At 34.8% G+C, this 16,100-nt stretch overlaps 1 protein-coding gene across 1 annotated transcript in view; it reads left to right on the plus strand.

Annotated features, from left to right (window-relative positions):
- tmem117 (transmembrane protein 117) overlaps positions 1-16,100 on the plus strand; it is a 64,754-nt gene that overhangs the window by 28,241 nt on the left and 20,413 nt on the right. Inside the window, exons 3-4 of the mRNA XM_016515730.1 lie at positions 512-644; positions 14,154-14,253. Coding sequence (XP_016371216.1) covers positions 512-644; positions 14,154-14,253 — 233 coding nt within the window. The remainder of the gene's footprint in view (positions 1-511; positions 645-14,153; positions 14,254-16,100) is intronic.

Raw genomic sequence — 16,100 nt, forward strand, 5'->3', positions numbered from 1 at the left:
CACTTACCTTAAAAAAATTTAGTATCATTATTTTCAGTGTATATTTATTTATTTTGTGTTGTCAATACATGATGCTGTTGTTATAAAGTATGCATTTTTCCTGCCTTTACAATGTTTTGGGCAATGTATGATTGTTTTTGTGTTGTAATGTGTTGAAGTTTATAAAACTTTAATTAAAAAAGAAAGAAAGAAATTTGCCATGGTTGAAGCACTAACTTAAAAAAAAACTGAACTAAATTAAAAATAAATTAAGCTTAAATAGTAATATTTTAAAAGAACAAAAACTAATAAAAATTCAAAAAGTGCATAGCAATTTCTAAAAATAAAAACTGAAATTATAGAAATAAAAGCTCATTCAAAAACATAATAATGTATAAGTATATTAAAATGTAGTGGTATAAGTGTCTCTTATCGCATACACATCATCATGCTCTTATGTGTCAAGCATCGCGACACATGCACTACTCTTATTGCTTTAAATGTTAAATGTGGTTTCTCTTTGCCGTCTCAGGTCGTCTCCTGCGTCTGAAGATGTTTCGTGAGGACCACGGCTCTTGGATGACCATGTTTTTCAGCACGATTCTCTCGCTCTTCATCTTCTCTCACATCTATAACCTCATTCTGCTCATGAGTGGACGGATGAGGTAAGAGATATCTTGTCTTTAATTAGAAAAAAATTGTTCCGTCATTTCCTCCTCCCAGCTTTTTAACGATTTCTGGCTCTTTAATTCCATTAATGATTCTTTAATTCTTTTTAGAAAGTCCCAGTAATTGGTCGTAACTATTAGATGATAGTAAATGAGTCCAGAACCGCTGATTGATTCAAATGGATGACTGGTGGTTCAAATCTTTGAGTGTGTTTGGGGCTGAATCATGATGCTTTTTGAGTGATTCAGTTGAACGAACCAACTCATGAGATGTATTTGTTCATAATTCATCTTACATAACAACTGATTTGTGAGTTTTTTTTTTTTTGGGTGATTCATTAAAAAGAACCAACTAAAAGAATCTTTACTGAATCAGACTACACTGATCGTTCTGTATGTTTGTTGTGTGCAGAAATGCAACAGAAAGAAGATCATTTAATGCAGTTGTATGGTTCAGTAAACTGATTGATTCGAATGGATGACTCAGGGAATCAAATCTTTTGAGTGCGTCTGATTTATGATTCTTTTTGATCAAACCAGCTCATGAGATGCATTTGTTCATAAATCAGACTACATAATAACCTTAGAGTTCAAGATTGATTTGTGAGTATTTTTGAAAGATTCATAATAAAGAACCAGCTAAAAGAATCATTACTGAATCAGACAGCATTGATCGTTCGTCATGTTTGTTGTTGAGTGCAGAAATGCAACAGAAAGATGTTTATTTATTGTCATTGTATGGTTTAGTAGTATCCAGTACTGCTGATTGATTTAAACAGATGACTCAGGGATTCAGATCTTTTGAGTGTGTTTGGGTCTGATTTATGACTCTTTTTGAGCGATTCAGTTAAACGAAGCAGCCCATGAGATGTATTCATTTGTAAAACAGGCTACATAACTGTAGGGGCTTTTGAAATAGATTGATAAAAAAGAACCAGCTTAAAGAATCATTACTGAATCAGACTGCATTGATTGTTCTGTTTGTTGTTCCGTGCAGAAATGCAACAGAGAGATATTTATCATTTTTGTATGATTTTACTCAAAAATGTCATTGCACTGCAATTCTGCACAAGAATGGCTCTCTGTTCTCTCCTGAGGGATTGATTTGACCAGCCGTGCATGAATCCTATAAGCTTTAAGTGCGTTTAAGCACTGACCCGAGAATCTGCTTTACATTATCTGAGGACGTATGATCTCAGATCAGCTCATGTGCAGACAGTCAACCGTGGGCTGTTTGAAAACGTGGCGCCGCTTCAATTTTCCGCGATAAGATGGATGCCTCACTTACGGTTCGATTCGCCATCTAATGTTGAGCTCTGCACACAGCCGATGCTTTCACATTACACTCCACTGTTTGGAGAATGGCTGCACCATTTTTCAGTGAGATTGAATGTTGAGCGATCGTGTCGCCATACGTCTTCTCAAGGTTAAACGCGGTCAGCGGTGAGCATGGCAGTCCTGCCGATTGTTCCTGACCATAAAACACCATCAGAACGAATGTTTGTGAGCGCAGGTTGGACTGATCAAAGACTAGTTTGATACATTTGTGAGTGCGAGAAACCTTTGTTGATTTATTAAATCATCACAACTTTGATGAACAAAGATATGAAGAGTGCAGATGGGCAATATTTTCAGACCTATCCATCGCTGCTGTAATAATGACTGAGGTTGAAGTGACTTGAAATGTCTTCGAGCAACTTTTAGCAATATCTTCTAAACAGATAATAAAAGATTTCATCCAAAACTGCATAATCTGGGTTTTCATGAGCAGAGTTCTAAATCTGCCAACCTTCACAGAACAGACACTAAATGTCTAAACAGATGCTCTCTCTTCCAAAACCTAGTGAGCTGCCTTGCTGTCTACTACCTACATAGGCAGCTGTTTTCTGAGGCAGCATTATAACTAGAGTAGAACTTCACAAGTTACTGATCTGGAACATTTGATTGTCATACAAGTACTGCTCAGACTCAACTCACAATTTACTTACAATATGTGTATATATTGTTTGTATCTGTATGTATATGTATATGAATGTATGTATATATATATATATATATATATATTTATATAAATATATAAAAGTTGTATATATTTGCACTTTTAATTCAATATTTAAAATATATATCTTTTTGCTTTTGGAAACCTGACCAAATAAAAATCAAGAAGGAGACAATAAATAAATAAATAAATAAGCAAGCAAGTACAGCTTATAATCATCACACAAGAAAAGGAAGGTCAAGTTAAGGTTATTGCATTGTAGGCCATACTCTAGCTCACGCTCTCAGATGGATAAATGTGTTCAGGTTTGCATGTATATGTACGTATATAATATGAAATATCAAATTTAATAGTTTTGTAATTCGGCGTCATTTTAACCCTATAAAGCCTGATTGATTTACATTGTGTGTATATTGTTTGTATATGTATATGTATGCATCTATGTATATTTATTATTTATATATTTATTTTTATTTTACATTATTAAAAATATTAAGTAAAATGTAGCTTCAGAAAATCTCTAAACCTATTTATTTATTGTTAGAATATGAAGGAAAATCAACTCAGTTTTATTCAGAGACTCAAACCGATTAAAAATATGGTGCAGATAATGATATTTATGGTCAGAAAGTCAGATTAAATTCTGATGCTTGTGATGTAAATCAGTGAGATCTTTGTAACACTACAGCACATACTGACATTAAATGCTATAAATATCAGTCATCACTCTATATCTCCAGTAATATGTCTCAGTACAATGAGATTGAAATGATCCAAACATATAATGCAGTGATTGAGAGCTGAAGAAATAAACGTGAGATGTTATAGAGATTTAACAGCAGAAAGATACGAGAAGCAGCAGCTGAAGCTGGACGTTTGTACAATTACACTAAAAGAGCTTTGACTGGATAAAAAACTCTAAGCTATCAATCAGAGACAGAAGACACGAGGAGATTGAGTGCGACAGCATAGGGTTAATGATGTTTGTGTATAGGTGGCGCTGTTGTACAGCACACGAGCTCGTGTCTGTCTGACAGCGTGTGTCTGCTGTTTTCGGCTCTGTCAGGAGAAATGATAGTGTACACCTGTGAGGAGAGGCGAGCTGCCTCTCGTTGAGCCTGACACACATACAGTGCTGGTAGATCTGATGCTCGTGTCATTATGTTCTCACTGTCGCTCTCTGATTTACTCTCAGGATAAACGTCAGATTAATGCTAGAAAACGATCTGTAGTGTCTTGAGACGTTTACGTACAGCATCTGTCCTTCAGTGCTTTATGGTAACTGCTGCAGTTGCTACGGTTATTGTGATCGTGGTTGAGTGAAATTCTATTTTTAATAACAGTGGTGAATATTACACTCTAAAAAATGCTTGGTTAAAAAGGGACAAACCCAGCTATTGGGTTGTTTTGATCCCAACCGCTGGGTCAAAACAACCCAATAGCTGGGTTTGTCCCTTTTTAACCCAGCGCTGGGTTATATTTAACAATTAATGAAATTGTTTTCATTGTGACCCATTGTTTTGTCATTCTTTTTATATTCTCATCTTTGTAGTACTGTAGTGAAAATCATTCTGTCAGTCATTCTTTTTTTTTTCTCTCAAATCAGCAGAAATTCAGTTCAGTACAACAAGTGCTTCCACATGCATATAATTGTTCTTCGGCTTTATTATTTTAATAAAGTATAAATTAAATGTAACGTTTGTCATTACTTTTTCATTTTTCACATTATGGTAATGAGATTTGGAGGTGAGACTGAGTCTTAATGATTGCACTTGTGCTAAATATAATTTATTTTCTCTTTCATTTGGGGTGAAATATGACAAACTGTAACGAATATGTAAAGGTTTTGTCAATACTGGTGAAACAAATTCATTTTTATTATATATTATTTATTCATTTATCTATATCTTGTGTATGCATGTGTGTGTAAGCTTATGAAAATTATATATGTAACTTTATTTAAATATTATGTATGCAAAAAATACATAAATACTGTATATACTATAAATACATATACTTTATATAATTACATAAACTTTAATTTTTATTATAGATGATTTATTAACGCATCTATATTTCATGCTTTTATGTGTGTGTGTGTGTGTGTGTGTGTGAGTGTGTATGTGTGAGTGTGTGTGTGTGTGTGAATATATGCATAAACAAAGAAAATCTCTCTCAGCATCTGTTGCCTCTCATCTTTCTCATTGATATTCTTTTATTCTCTGCGACACACACACACACACACACAATGACACCCGCTCAAACCCCCACATCACACACTCCTAACAACCAGTTCTGCTTCCTCCTCCTTCACACACACACACACACACTGAACAGCTCTCCGGCGGCCGCTCAATGCGCTTGTGATTGAAATGAACATCATAAACACTCACATTCTCTCTCTGCAGGTTATAAAAACGTTGATAGTCTGACAGATTTCATAGCGAATGAAACAGCATTTTTATAAATGACATCATCGCTCCTTTATGACATCATGTTCGCCTTTATCAAATCATTACGGCATCATTAATCGCATCATTACTGCATCTAGAGCCCAACAGACTGATGATGATGATGATGATGATCTTCGTCCTCAGCTCAGTGTGTGTTGTGTGATGTGGGCGGGGCTGTGAGAAGGGGCGTAGTCAGCATTCAGCCGCTTAAACTCGTCAGTGCTCGAGGCGTCAGTTCCAGGCATACATCATGCGCTAATTAAGCAGCGTTATTTAATTAAGACTGCAGCGAGCATGCAGATCGCATTACTCACGGCCAATTAGGAGCCAGCGCTGCACCCGTCTGATCGACACAGCTGCACACGCTCAGACAGTGAGTCCCACAATGCATTGCAGCAACAGTCATCCCAGTTTTACTGTAAACACTTCATTAATGTAAGAGCAGATGTGGCCATTTGTTACTTGAATTTTGTTTAATTATTTTATTTTTTACTATAGATGATTTATATATACATCTATTGTGCTTTATATATAAAGCATAAGATATTTATGCATAAATACATAAATGTATATGTGACGAGAGGGGCGGGGGCCGAGAGCCGTGGGAACGGAGCGAGGCCGGTGGAGGAAATGCTAATGCGCGACACCTGCGCCACTCACCGGTATATATATAATCTACAGTATTACAGTATATACATACATATAATATGTGCATAAATAAAATTATTTATATCATTTGTTTTTTTATTATGTATTCATTTGAGCGTGTACCTTTACAGCCAGTTATTCCTCCAGTTTTACTTACAGTGGCTAATGAACCAAAATTCTTACTTCCGCGTTGCAAAATAAGATAAGGTGGACGTCTTCAGTGGCGTATAAAAGTAAATCTCTATTTTATCTGTCTATATTTATGTGTTTCTGTTTCAATCCACCACTTGCAGACGGACTAACTGGGCTGTAACAGAGCTGTGGTCGCGTGTAATTGAAAACGTGGCGCACACACACACTGAAGCATCCTGTTTGGCTCCCTAGATAAATGTTGAGGTCCTGAAGGTGATGTTTGTGAGCCGGCGGCGCTGACACCTCACCACATAATCAATATCTGCCCAATAGACCCACAGCGCACAGAATATCTCATTTCGAGGCAGATATTTGAAGGTCATGGGCTCCTGAATCCAATGACCGCGACCTTTGACCTTCACAAAATGAAGCGCAGGTTAGAGGACAGGATGGAGCTCATCTGTTTTATTTCACCAGCAGAAGAACATTAGATTTCATTTTAATCAATATCCTGTGTTTCAGACCAAACCTAATAAATCAGTCGTGCTCCCAGATAATTGTTTCGATAAATCAGAAATGAGTGTCTAGGTAACGGCTTTTCATTTACAATTATTAGACTATGTAGATCTGAGTTATATTAATATGTCAGAATGACACATTACACGTTATTTAATATTGATAAATATGTGTGATTTGATCTAAAGGAGTAGTTCACAGGTTTTGTCTTTTCTCAACAAAAATGATGACAGATTTTATTAAACAGATTAAACAAAGCATAATTAATATGTAACATTGTACTGAATGAATTACATATCCATATGCCACGGTGCTTGTCTAAAAAAATAAACCTGGTAATACTATGGTACATATTTAAAAATATCTTTTTTCCAATGGTACATCGAGAGAAAAAAAAACAAAAACAAAAAACATGCATATGCAAAAACATGGTATCACCATGGTATGTGTCCAAAAAACAGTGTAATACTTTAAAACATGTCCAAAAATATGGTATTTCCAAGGTTCAAAAAACATGGCGATTAAATCGTGTATGTTAAAAAAAAAAAAAAAAGAGAGAGAGATAAATCTCTGGTGCATGTCCAATAACATGGTATTGACATTGGAAATTTTCAAAATATATATATTAGGATGGGACATGTCCAAAAACATGGTAATACCATGGTACATGTTTTAAAAACATGGTATTTCAATGATACAGGTCTAAAAAACATCATAAAACTATGGTGAATGTTCAAAAACATGGTATGAACATGGGAAATGCTCAAAAAACATTCCAATTCAATGGTACATGTCCATAAAAACATCACAAATATGGTGAATGTCCTACATGGTAAAGACATGTTTGCAAAAACATGGTATTTCAATGGTGCATGTCCAAAAAACTTCATAATACTACAGTGAATGTCCAAATATATGATAATACCATGTTGTATGTTCAAAAAACTCAATGGCACTCAGTGGGTGAGTAAATGACAGAATTTATTTTAGGGTAAACAAAACCCTTTTAACTGGGTCGTTTTTTTGTTTGTTTGTTTGTTTTTTCAAATTTGAAGCCGTGAACCATAGAATCAATTCAGGGAAGAAAAGCAGTTTGACTATGTAGGCCAGGGGGTGGGGCCTGGGCTGAAGTGGGCGGGGCTAGTGATCTCTCATGGGTCAACCCAGCTGGAGACGAGCCGCTTCCGTTGTTACCATGACAACTGCGAAACTCCCCTGGGATTAACAGATGCACATATAGGCCGAATCGTACATCAGGAAGTGACACGTCGTTTAAGTGTGTGTGTGTGTGTGTGTGTGTGTGTGTGTGTGTTACCAGCAGCCAGACTAATCGCTCAGCATGATCATCATGTTAAGTGCTGCTTTACAAGTTGCTGGTGCCATAAATCAAGCGGTTTCTGCACTAGTAGCTGTCTAATCTAACACTCGCTGTCACTTATAAAACTTTGGCAAATCTTGCCTTTAGTCCAGGATGCATTTCCCTCAGGAGATCCGCAGAATCTGCATAACTTACATTTGCATTTGTGTGTGAGGAACATTTACTAATTCCTCTTAATAATCAGCTTGCTTTATTCTGTTTCTGGCTCTCTTCATTGCTGCAGTTCCGCTTTAAAACTGCAAACGGAAACTGGTTTAAATGAGAGCAAATAACAGCGCTGACATTTACACGTTTATTGATTTGCATTTGTTCATTTCAGATGTACTTGTTAGGGTTTGTGTTTTAATCAGGAAATGCACATTACGGAAACTTGGCAACCTGTTTGACTGTCGCAGTGTGATGCATTTCAGAGTAAAACAGGATATTCAATAATGATAATAAATAGTGCTGTCAAACGATTAATCGCGATTAATCGCATTCAAAATAAAAGTTTTTGTTTACATAATGTGTGTACTGTGTGTATTTATTATGTATACACACATACAGTATATATTTTGAAAATATTTAAATGTACATACATTTATATATTTATATTCTTATATTTTATATTATAAATAAATATATTTAATATGTAAACATAACAAATGTTTCTTAAATATATACATGCATGGGTGTGTATTTATATATACATGATAAATATACACAGTACACACACATATATTATGTAAATATAAACGTTTGTTTTGGACGCGATTAATCGCGATTAATTGTTTGACAGCACTAATAATAAATGTAGGGTGGGGCTGAAATTCTTATTTGTGGGGAATTTACATGGTGGTTGAAAAACAAAGGGGGGTTTATGGGGAATTTACATGGTGGTTGAAAAACAAAGGGGGGTTTATCTGTAAAGACGTGGTAACAGAAATATAATCCATTTTAATTTCTTTTTAAGCATTCTAGAAGATTTTTTTAGAAGATGTGCTGTTAGTAAAATAATTCTCCCAGAAAATGAAAATTCTAAATCTATCTATCTATCTATCCATCCATCCATCCATCATTTAACTTAATATCAATTTATTATCATTATTTATGCTATGTTTAATTAAAATATGTATTTCTAAAGCTACTTTTTGTGATGTCTCTTCAATACTTTTCTCGTCTAATAATCATGACAAACATCTTTTGTGGGTAATTTCTCTGCCAAAAGTGCTGTGTGATTAATTTGCGATTAATTAGATGAATTAATCGTCACAGCATGAAATTAATTAGATAAAAAAATTTAATTGCTTGACAGCCCTAATCTTGATATGCTAAAGTAACTCAATAAACTAAAACTAATCAATAAAATAAATGAATACTATATAGACATATAACTAGACATATGCAAAATAGACATATACATATACAAGACATACAAAAACTAATTAAAATTACATTTCTCATTTTCATTTAATATATCTTGATGTACTAAAATAAATAAAACTGTATAAACTAAAGTAAATAATAAATAAAAACTATATAAAAAACTTAATAAAATGTAACAAAAACACATCAAAATCACTATAAAATTAAAGTGAGAAAAGAAATATAGAATCTAATACAAAATATTAACAAAAACTGTAATAGTATTGTATTATAGATTCTAAAATAACAATGAATCTGATAAAGAATGACAAAAATGAGATATATGCATTGGTGAATAATTTACAATGAGCTCAATAACGTGTGTAGAAAGTATAGATAGGGTGAATTTACATTTCATGCTGACTTTAAGAGTTCTAGATGGGGCCCATCACTCGGCCTGATCGTTATTCTGTCCTGTAAGGTGCCAGTGAGGCTCAAGGAAGCGTTTTAGGGTCTATTTCAGATTTGTGGTTCCTGAGACGTGTCTAATTAAAATTCAGTTGTGCCTCAGGAGCCGGTGAGAATGTCACAAACATCTCTGAGAGCCGGCCGGTGGCCGTTTGCACAGAATCCGACCGATTCCGTCTGCGGCCCTGAAAACACACCAAAGGCACATTGAAAATTTAAGCAGCCACTGCAGTTTGAATTCGTCAAATCATGACTGGACTTTTGTTCTCTGTGAGACTGGACTCATTAGCAGTCGCTCGGGAGCATCATTCATATTAATTCTCACGGCTGACACGCTCATCCCGGGAATACCGGCACATCCAGACACATCAGTAATCCTGTCACGGGCCTCTCTGACTTCCAGGAACGAGGGTCTGCGCACCTGATGTTCCTCCCTCGTCAGGGCCGCTCGTTTCCGTCAGTTACGGCTGGTTTTGTTGATTCAAATCAACTCGTGCAGCATATGTGACCTCTTTTTTTAGCAGTGCGTTTCATTTTTCATGAACCGGGCTGCTGTAGAACTATAATTAACAGAAGAGACTCTGGGGAATCGTTCGGTTAAACCACATGTGTACAGGCAAGCTGTTGAACTCTTCCTTATTTATATATGTGTGGTTAGAATTAATAATCAATCAGCATATAGTAATCTGGAAAAAAATACATTTTATGTTAAAAAAAACATGGTATTATCATGGGGGAAAAGGCATTTCAATGGTACATGTCCAAAAACAATAAATAAATAAATAAATTGTAATGTCCAAAATCATGGTGTTATCATGGAAAATTTTCAAAAACATGGTATTACCATGGTAAATGTTTGTGAAACATGGTATTACCATGGTAAATATTTGAATAACGTGGTATTTCAATTGTATGTCCAAAAACATGGCATTAGCATGGAAAACGTTTAAAAACATTGTATTTCCATGGTAAATATTTGAAAAACATGGCATTTCAATGGTATATGTCCAAAAACATGGTATTGACATGGGAAATCTTCAAAAAACATGTTACCATGGGACATGTTCAAAAACATTGTAATACCAGAGTAAATGTTCAAAACTGTGGTATTATTGTGGTAAATATAAAAAATCAATCAGCATATAGTAATCTGGAAAAAAATACATTTTATGTTAAAAAAAACATGGTATTATCATGGGGGAAAAGGCATTTCAATGGTACATGTCCAAAAACAATAAATAAATAAATAAATTGTAATGTCCAAAATCATGGTGTTATCATGGAAAATTTTCAAAAACATGGTATTACCATGGTAAATATTCAAAAAAACATGGAATTTCAATGATATATGTCCAGAAAACATTGTAATACTATTGTACATGTCCAAATACATGGTATTTGCATGGAAAATTTTCAAAAACATGGTATTTCCATTGTAGATATTTGAAAAACATGATATTTCAATGGTATATGTCCAAAAACATGGTATTGACATGGGAAATCTTCAAAAAACATGTTACCATGGGACATGTTCAAAAACATTGTAATACCAGAGTAAATGTTCAAAACTGTGGTATTATTGTGGTAAATATAAAAAAATACATTAAGAAAACTTGGTATTACCATGGTAAATATTCAAAAAAACATGGAATTTCAATGATATATGTCCAGAAAACATTGTAATACTATTGTACATGTCCAAATACATGGTATTTGCATGGAAAATTTTCAAAAACATGGTATTTCCATTGTAGATATTTGAAAAACATGATATTTCAATGGTATATGTCCAAAAACATGGTATTGACATGGGAAATCTTCAAAAAACATCTTACCATGGGACATGTTCAAAAACATGGTAATACCAGAGTAAATGTTTAAAACTGTGGTATTATTGTGGTAAATATAAAAAATTGCATTTATTAAGAAAACTTGGTATTACCATGGTAAATATTTGAAAAACATGGTATTGACATGAAATCTTAAAAAAAAAACATGTTACCATGGGACATGTTCAAAAACATGGTAATACCTGAGTAAATGTTCAAAACTGTGGTATTATCATGGTAAATATTCAAAAAACATGGAATTTCAGTGGTATATGTCTAAAAACATGGTAATGACATGGGAAATCTTCAAAAAAAAAAAACATCTTACTATGGTACATGTTCAAAAACATGGTAATACCAGAGTAAATGTTCAAAACTGTGGTATTATCATGGTAAATATAAAAAAAATTCCATCAAATTAAAAAAACATGCTATTACCATGGTAAATGTTTGAAATGGTATTCACATAGTGTATGTTCAAAAGACATTGTAATACTGTGGTGTATGTCCACAACAGCACGGTAAATGTAAAAAAAATGCAAAAACATGGTATAACCATGAGAAACCATGGGAAAAGACGTGACCATGCAGCATGTCCAAAAACATTGTAATACCATGGTAGATGTTAAAAATAGCATGTTTCCAACAAGCATGGTGTGATGTGTGTGTCATTTGTGCTGCTGATGTGACTTAGTTTCCCTTCGTTAGGTCACCCAGCAGTACTGCATTAAAATTACAGCCATGATGAATAAATGAAGACCTGAGACACTAATCAGAGTGTGTGTGTGTGTGTGTGTGTGAGAGAGAGAGCGAGAGAGAGCTCACTTTGGCTCTGTGTGTAATACTGTAAGACCTACACCGGTCGCTGCGTTACATACTAACACAGCCGTGAGCGTCTGAGGCGCTGGACTGCATCGGATGCTTCCCGTATTATCGATTAGCTCGATGCCCTTGGTGAACGACTCCCAGCGGCTGGCCGCCTTCCACAACCGCGGGGTGTTTGAAACCCACTTAATGGCCAATAAATCTTCCTTCTAATCAAAGCGGCTTTATCGGCGCGGGGGAAGGTGATAAGTCGCGCTCTGGACATGCGCTCTAACGACGGGCCGTAACGAATGGAATACAGATTCAATCTCACACACGCCATGTGGGTCAAGCGTTCGTTTGGTTTACAGATTTGCGTTGATTGGACGTGCTAATGAGGATGAAAGCTCATTTACAGGATAATGGTGTTATTATCCATAACACCCAGACCAAAGAACCCGGGTGGCGGCAATCCACTCGTTCTGACATTTGTGTGCAACAAAATTGGCCTTGTTCTGCGTTTCCCGCCGTCTGTAATCCACAAAGCGACGTGCATAAGCAGATTAACGAGTTTGTACCTGTTCAAGGCCTGTAAACACTTCTGACGGCATAAAAGCTGTGTAAAGGAGATTACATTCCCTCGCTGTCACAATGTGTGAACGCTTGGCTGTGTTTTTATTTGCGTTGGATCGTTTTCTGGAAGCCAGTCGTTCCCTGAATGTATTATAAAGGCCTCTGAAGTGTTGCTGATGATGTTAGCGTGTCCTGATTGAAGATGTCAGGTCAGATAAAAGCTTCTGGAGAAGATGCAGCTGAAGAAGTTACACCTCATGATCAGCTGTGACACAAAACATCAGACTGACCAGATCAGTGTCTCTTAACAAAAAAAACATGGTTTTACCATGGTAACTGTCCAACAAACATGGTAATTCAATGGTACATGCCCAAAATAAAAGCGAGGTAGTACTGGTGCATGTCCAGAAACATGGAAAATTATCAAAAAACGTGATATTACCGTGGTAAATGTTCAAAAAACATTAGATTGCAATGGGACATGTTGAAAAACATGGTAATTCCATGGTTCAAAAACATGGTATTTCAAAGATACATGTCCAAAATGCATGGTAAAACCATGGTAAATGTTCAAAAAATGTGGTATTACCATGGTAAATGTAAAAAAAAACATGGTAAATCAATGGTACAACTACAAAAACATGGTATTAAAATAGAAAATGTTTAAAAATATGGTATTACCATGGTAATTGTTCAAAACAAACTTGATATTACCACAGGACATATTCCCAAAACATGGCAATACAATGATACATGTTCAAAAACAGGATTATTCAATGGTCTAAAAACATGGTATTAACATGAGAAATGTTCAAAATCATGTTATTACCATGGTAAATGTAAAAAAAAAAAAATACTGTAGGACATGTCCCCAAACATGGTAATACTGTGGTACATGTTCAAACAATGTGGTATCTTAAAGGGTTTATTTTAAAAAAAACAAAAAAAACATGGTAATAAAATTTTACATGTCCAAAAACATGGTTTTTCAATGGTACATGCCCAAAAACATTGTATAAACATGAGAAATATTCAACAATCATTACTGTGGTAAATGTTCGAAAAACATATTTTTACCATGGGAAATGTCTTAAAACATGGTAATAATATGGTACATGTTCAAAAAACATGCTATTTTAATGCTTCATGTCCAAAAAAACATGGTATTACAATGGGCAACTATAAGACAAACATGGTGTTACCATGTGATATGTCCAAAAAACATGATCATTTAATGGTACATGTCCAAAAACACAGTTTTAACATGGGAAATGTTCAAAAATGTTAAGCAAAACATGGTATTTCAGTGGTACTCATCTCTTTGGCTTGCTGGAGCTGATCGGCGGTGATCTGTCTCTACAGGCCTCACATGGTGACGGAGTACATGGGCATCAGGAACGAGAGCTTCATGAAGATGGCTGCTGTAGGAACGTGGATGGGAGACTTTGTGACGGCGTGGATGGTGAGACTCAAACCAGAACCTGTTTAAAGTCAGCATGACACGACATTCAAAACCGGGTTTACTTTCATCATTCATTTTATCTGTCAGGACTAGATTGTAGAGCGAAAAGTGGATTGATGAAAGAGTTACGAAGACTTCAGAGCAGGGTTTCCAGAGTTTGGGAAAAGCTTATTCATTAAATTAAAAAAATGTCAAATTAAATATTTAAAACAAAACAAAAAAAGTAAAAAAACAACAAAAAAAACACTTATTTTAAGAGATGAAATATTGTCATTATTTTATACATTAAATAAATAAACTGGTATTTTATGTTTACCTGGTATAATTAGTTCTTTTATGCATTTTAAAACTGATTCCCAAAAAGGGAATCACTCATCTAGAATCACGTTCACTGATGAATGTTTCCCAAATAACACCAAGAGCTTGTATTAAAGTAAATGTGCTGGATTTTGATTTATGTGGACTTTGGCAAATTTTAAGCAGCATGAAATTGTTTCATGAGAAATCTTGACCTTGACGAACCTTCCCCGCGTCTGACGAGCCACTCAAATGTTTCTGTAATTATTTGTTGGTAATTGACTCTGGTTCCCAGAGGCGGCGGCCGCTCGCAGAGAGAATGTGACATTAGAGATCGCCTGAACCAACAAAGCCCCCAGATACCAGCGCAGAGATAATAACACTATATTCCTTACAGGTGCAACTGTTTTACACCCAGTGAAATTAATAATACTTGAAAAATATGATTAAAATGATGTTCAGTCACACTGGAAGCGATTTATGTCACACTGCGTCACGATGCAGCAGCTTCAGCCTGTTTGTGCTTTATTCTAAAATACACAAATAATTTTAAATATAATAGTTTTGTATACATACGCATAATTTAAAATGATCATATTTTGCAAATGATTTGTTTATAATGAATTTTGAATGATGCCCTTATATATATATACAGTGGGTACGGAAAGTATTCAGACCCCCTTAAATTTTTCACTCTTTGTTATATTGCAGCCATTTGCTAAAATCATTCACTGTATATATATATATATATATGATATTATTTTTTGTAATTTACGAAGACAGACATTTAGACCAGGGTTTCCTGAGTTTGTGAAAAGCTAATAACTGATTAAATCATTAAAACATTTTTTCAAAATATTAAAAATAAATAAAAACGGTCAAAATAATCATTTACTAAAAAAGGCTAAAAATAAAAGTTTAAATATTTGTTTTTTTTTATAGTGGTAAAATAAAAAAAATATAAAATACCACAAAAGTAATTCTTAAAGTAGAATATTTAAAATAAAAAGTTAAACACTTAACACTTAAATGAAAATATTTGCATTACAATGACATTACCATGTTTTAATTGTAGTGAAATCCAATCTTGTTTTCTAAAATATCACAATCACAAGTTATTTTTTGTTTACCTATTATAATATAATAATTATTATTTTATACATTCTACAAATGTGTTTGTGTGTGTGTGTGTGTGTGTGTGTATATATATATATATATATATAGCAGCGGTCAAACTGACAGGTGCCACTCAAACTGATTGACACACAGTGTTTACTTCAGCGTATCTTCACTGTCTGTTTCTAAACAGCGTTATAGATGTTGACAGTCGTGTGGATACAGCGCTCATCGACTCTGAAAAGAGGTTTTCCCAAGTTCACAGAAGGACACACAGCAAACAAACATCTGACATCAAAGTGTGCTTCTCGCTGTCACGCCAGCGCAGGTGTACTTCAGATCAGCGTTTGTGTGTGCGAGTGTGTGTGTGTGTCTCTGTCTGTGTGTGTGTCTCTGTGTGTGTGTGTCTCTGTCTGTGTGTGTGTCTGTGTGTG

The sequence above is a fragment of the Sinocyclocheilus rhinocerous genome, unplaced genomic scaffold, assembly GCF_001515625.1.
Source record: "Sinocyclocheilus rhinocerous isolate Xijiao unplaced genomic scaffold, SAMN03320098_v1.1 scaffold116, whole genome shotgun sequence".
Lineage (NCBI taxonomy): Eukaryota > Metazoa > Chordata > Actinopteri > Cypriniformes > Cyprinidae > Sinocyclocheilus > Sinocyclocheilus rhinocerous.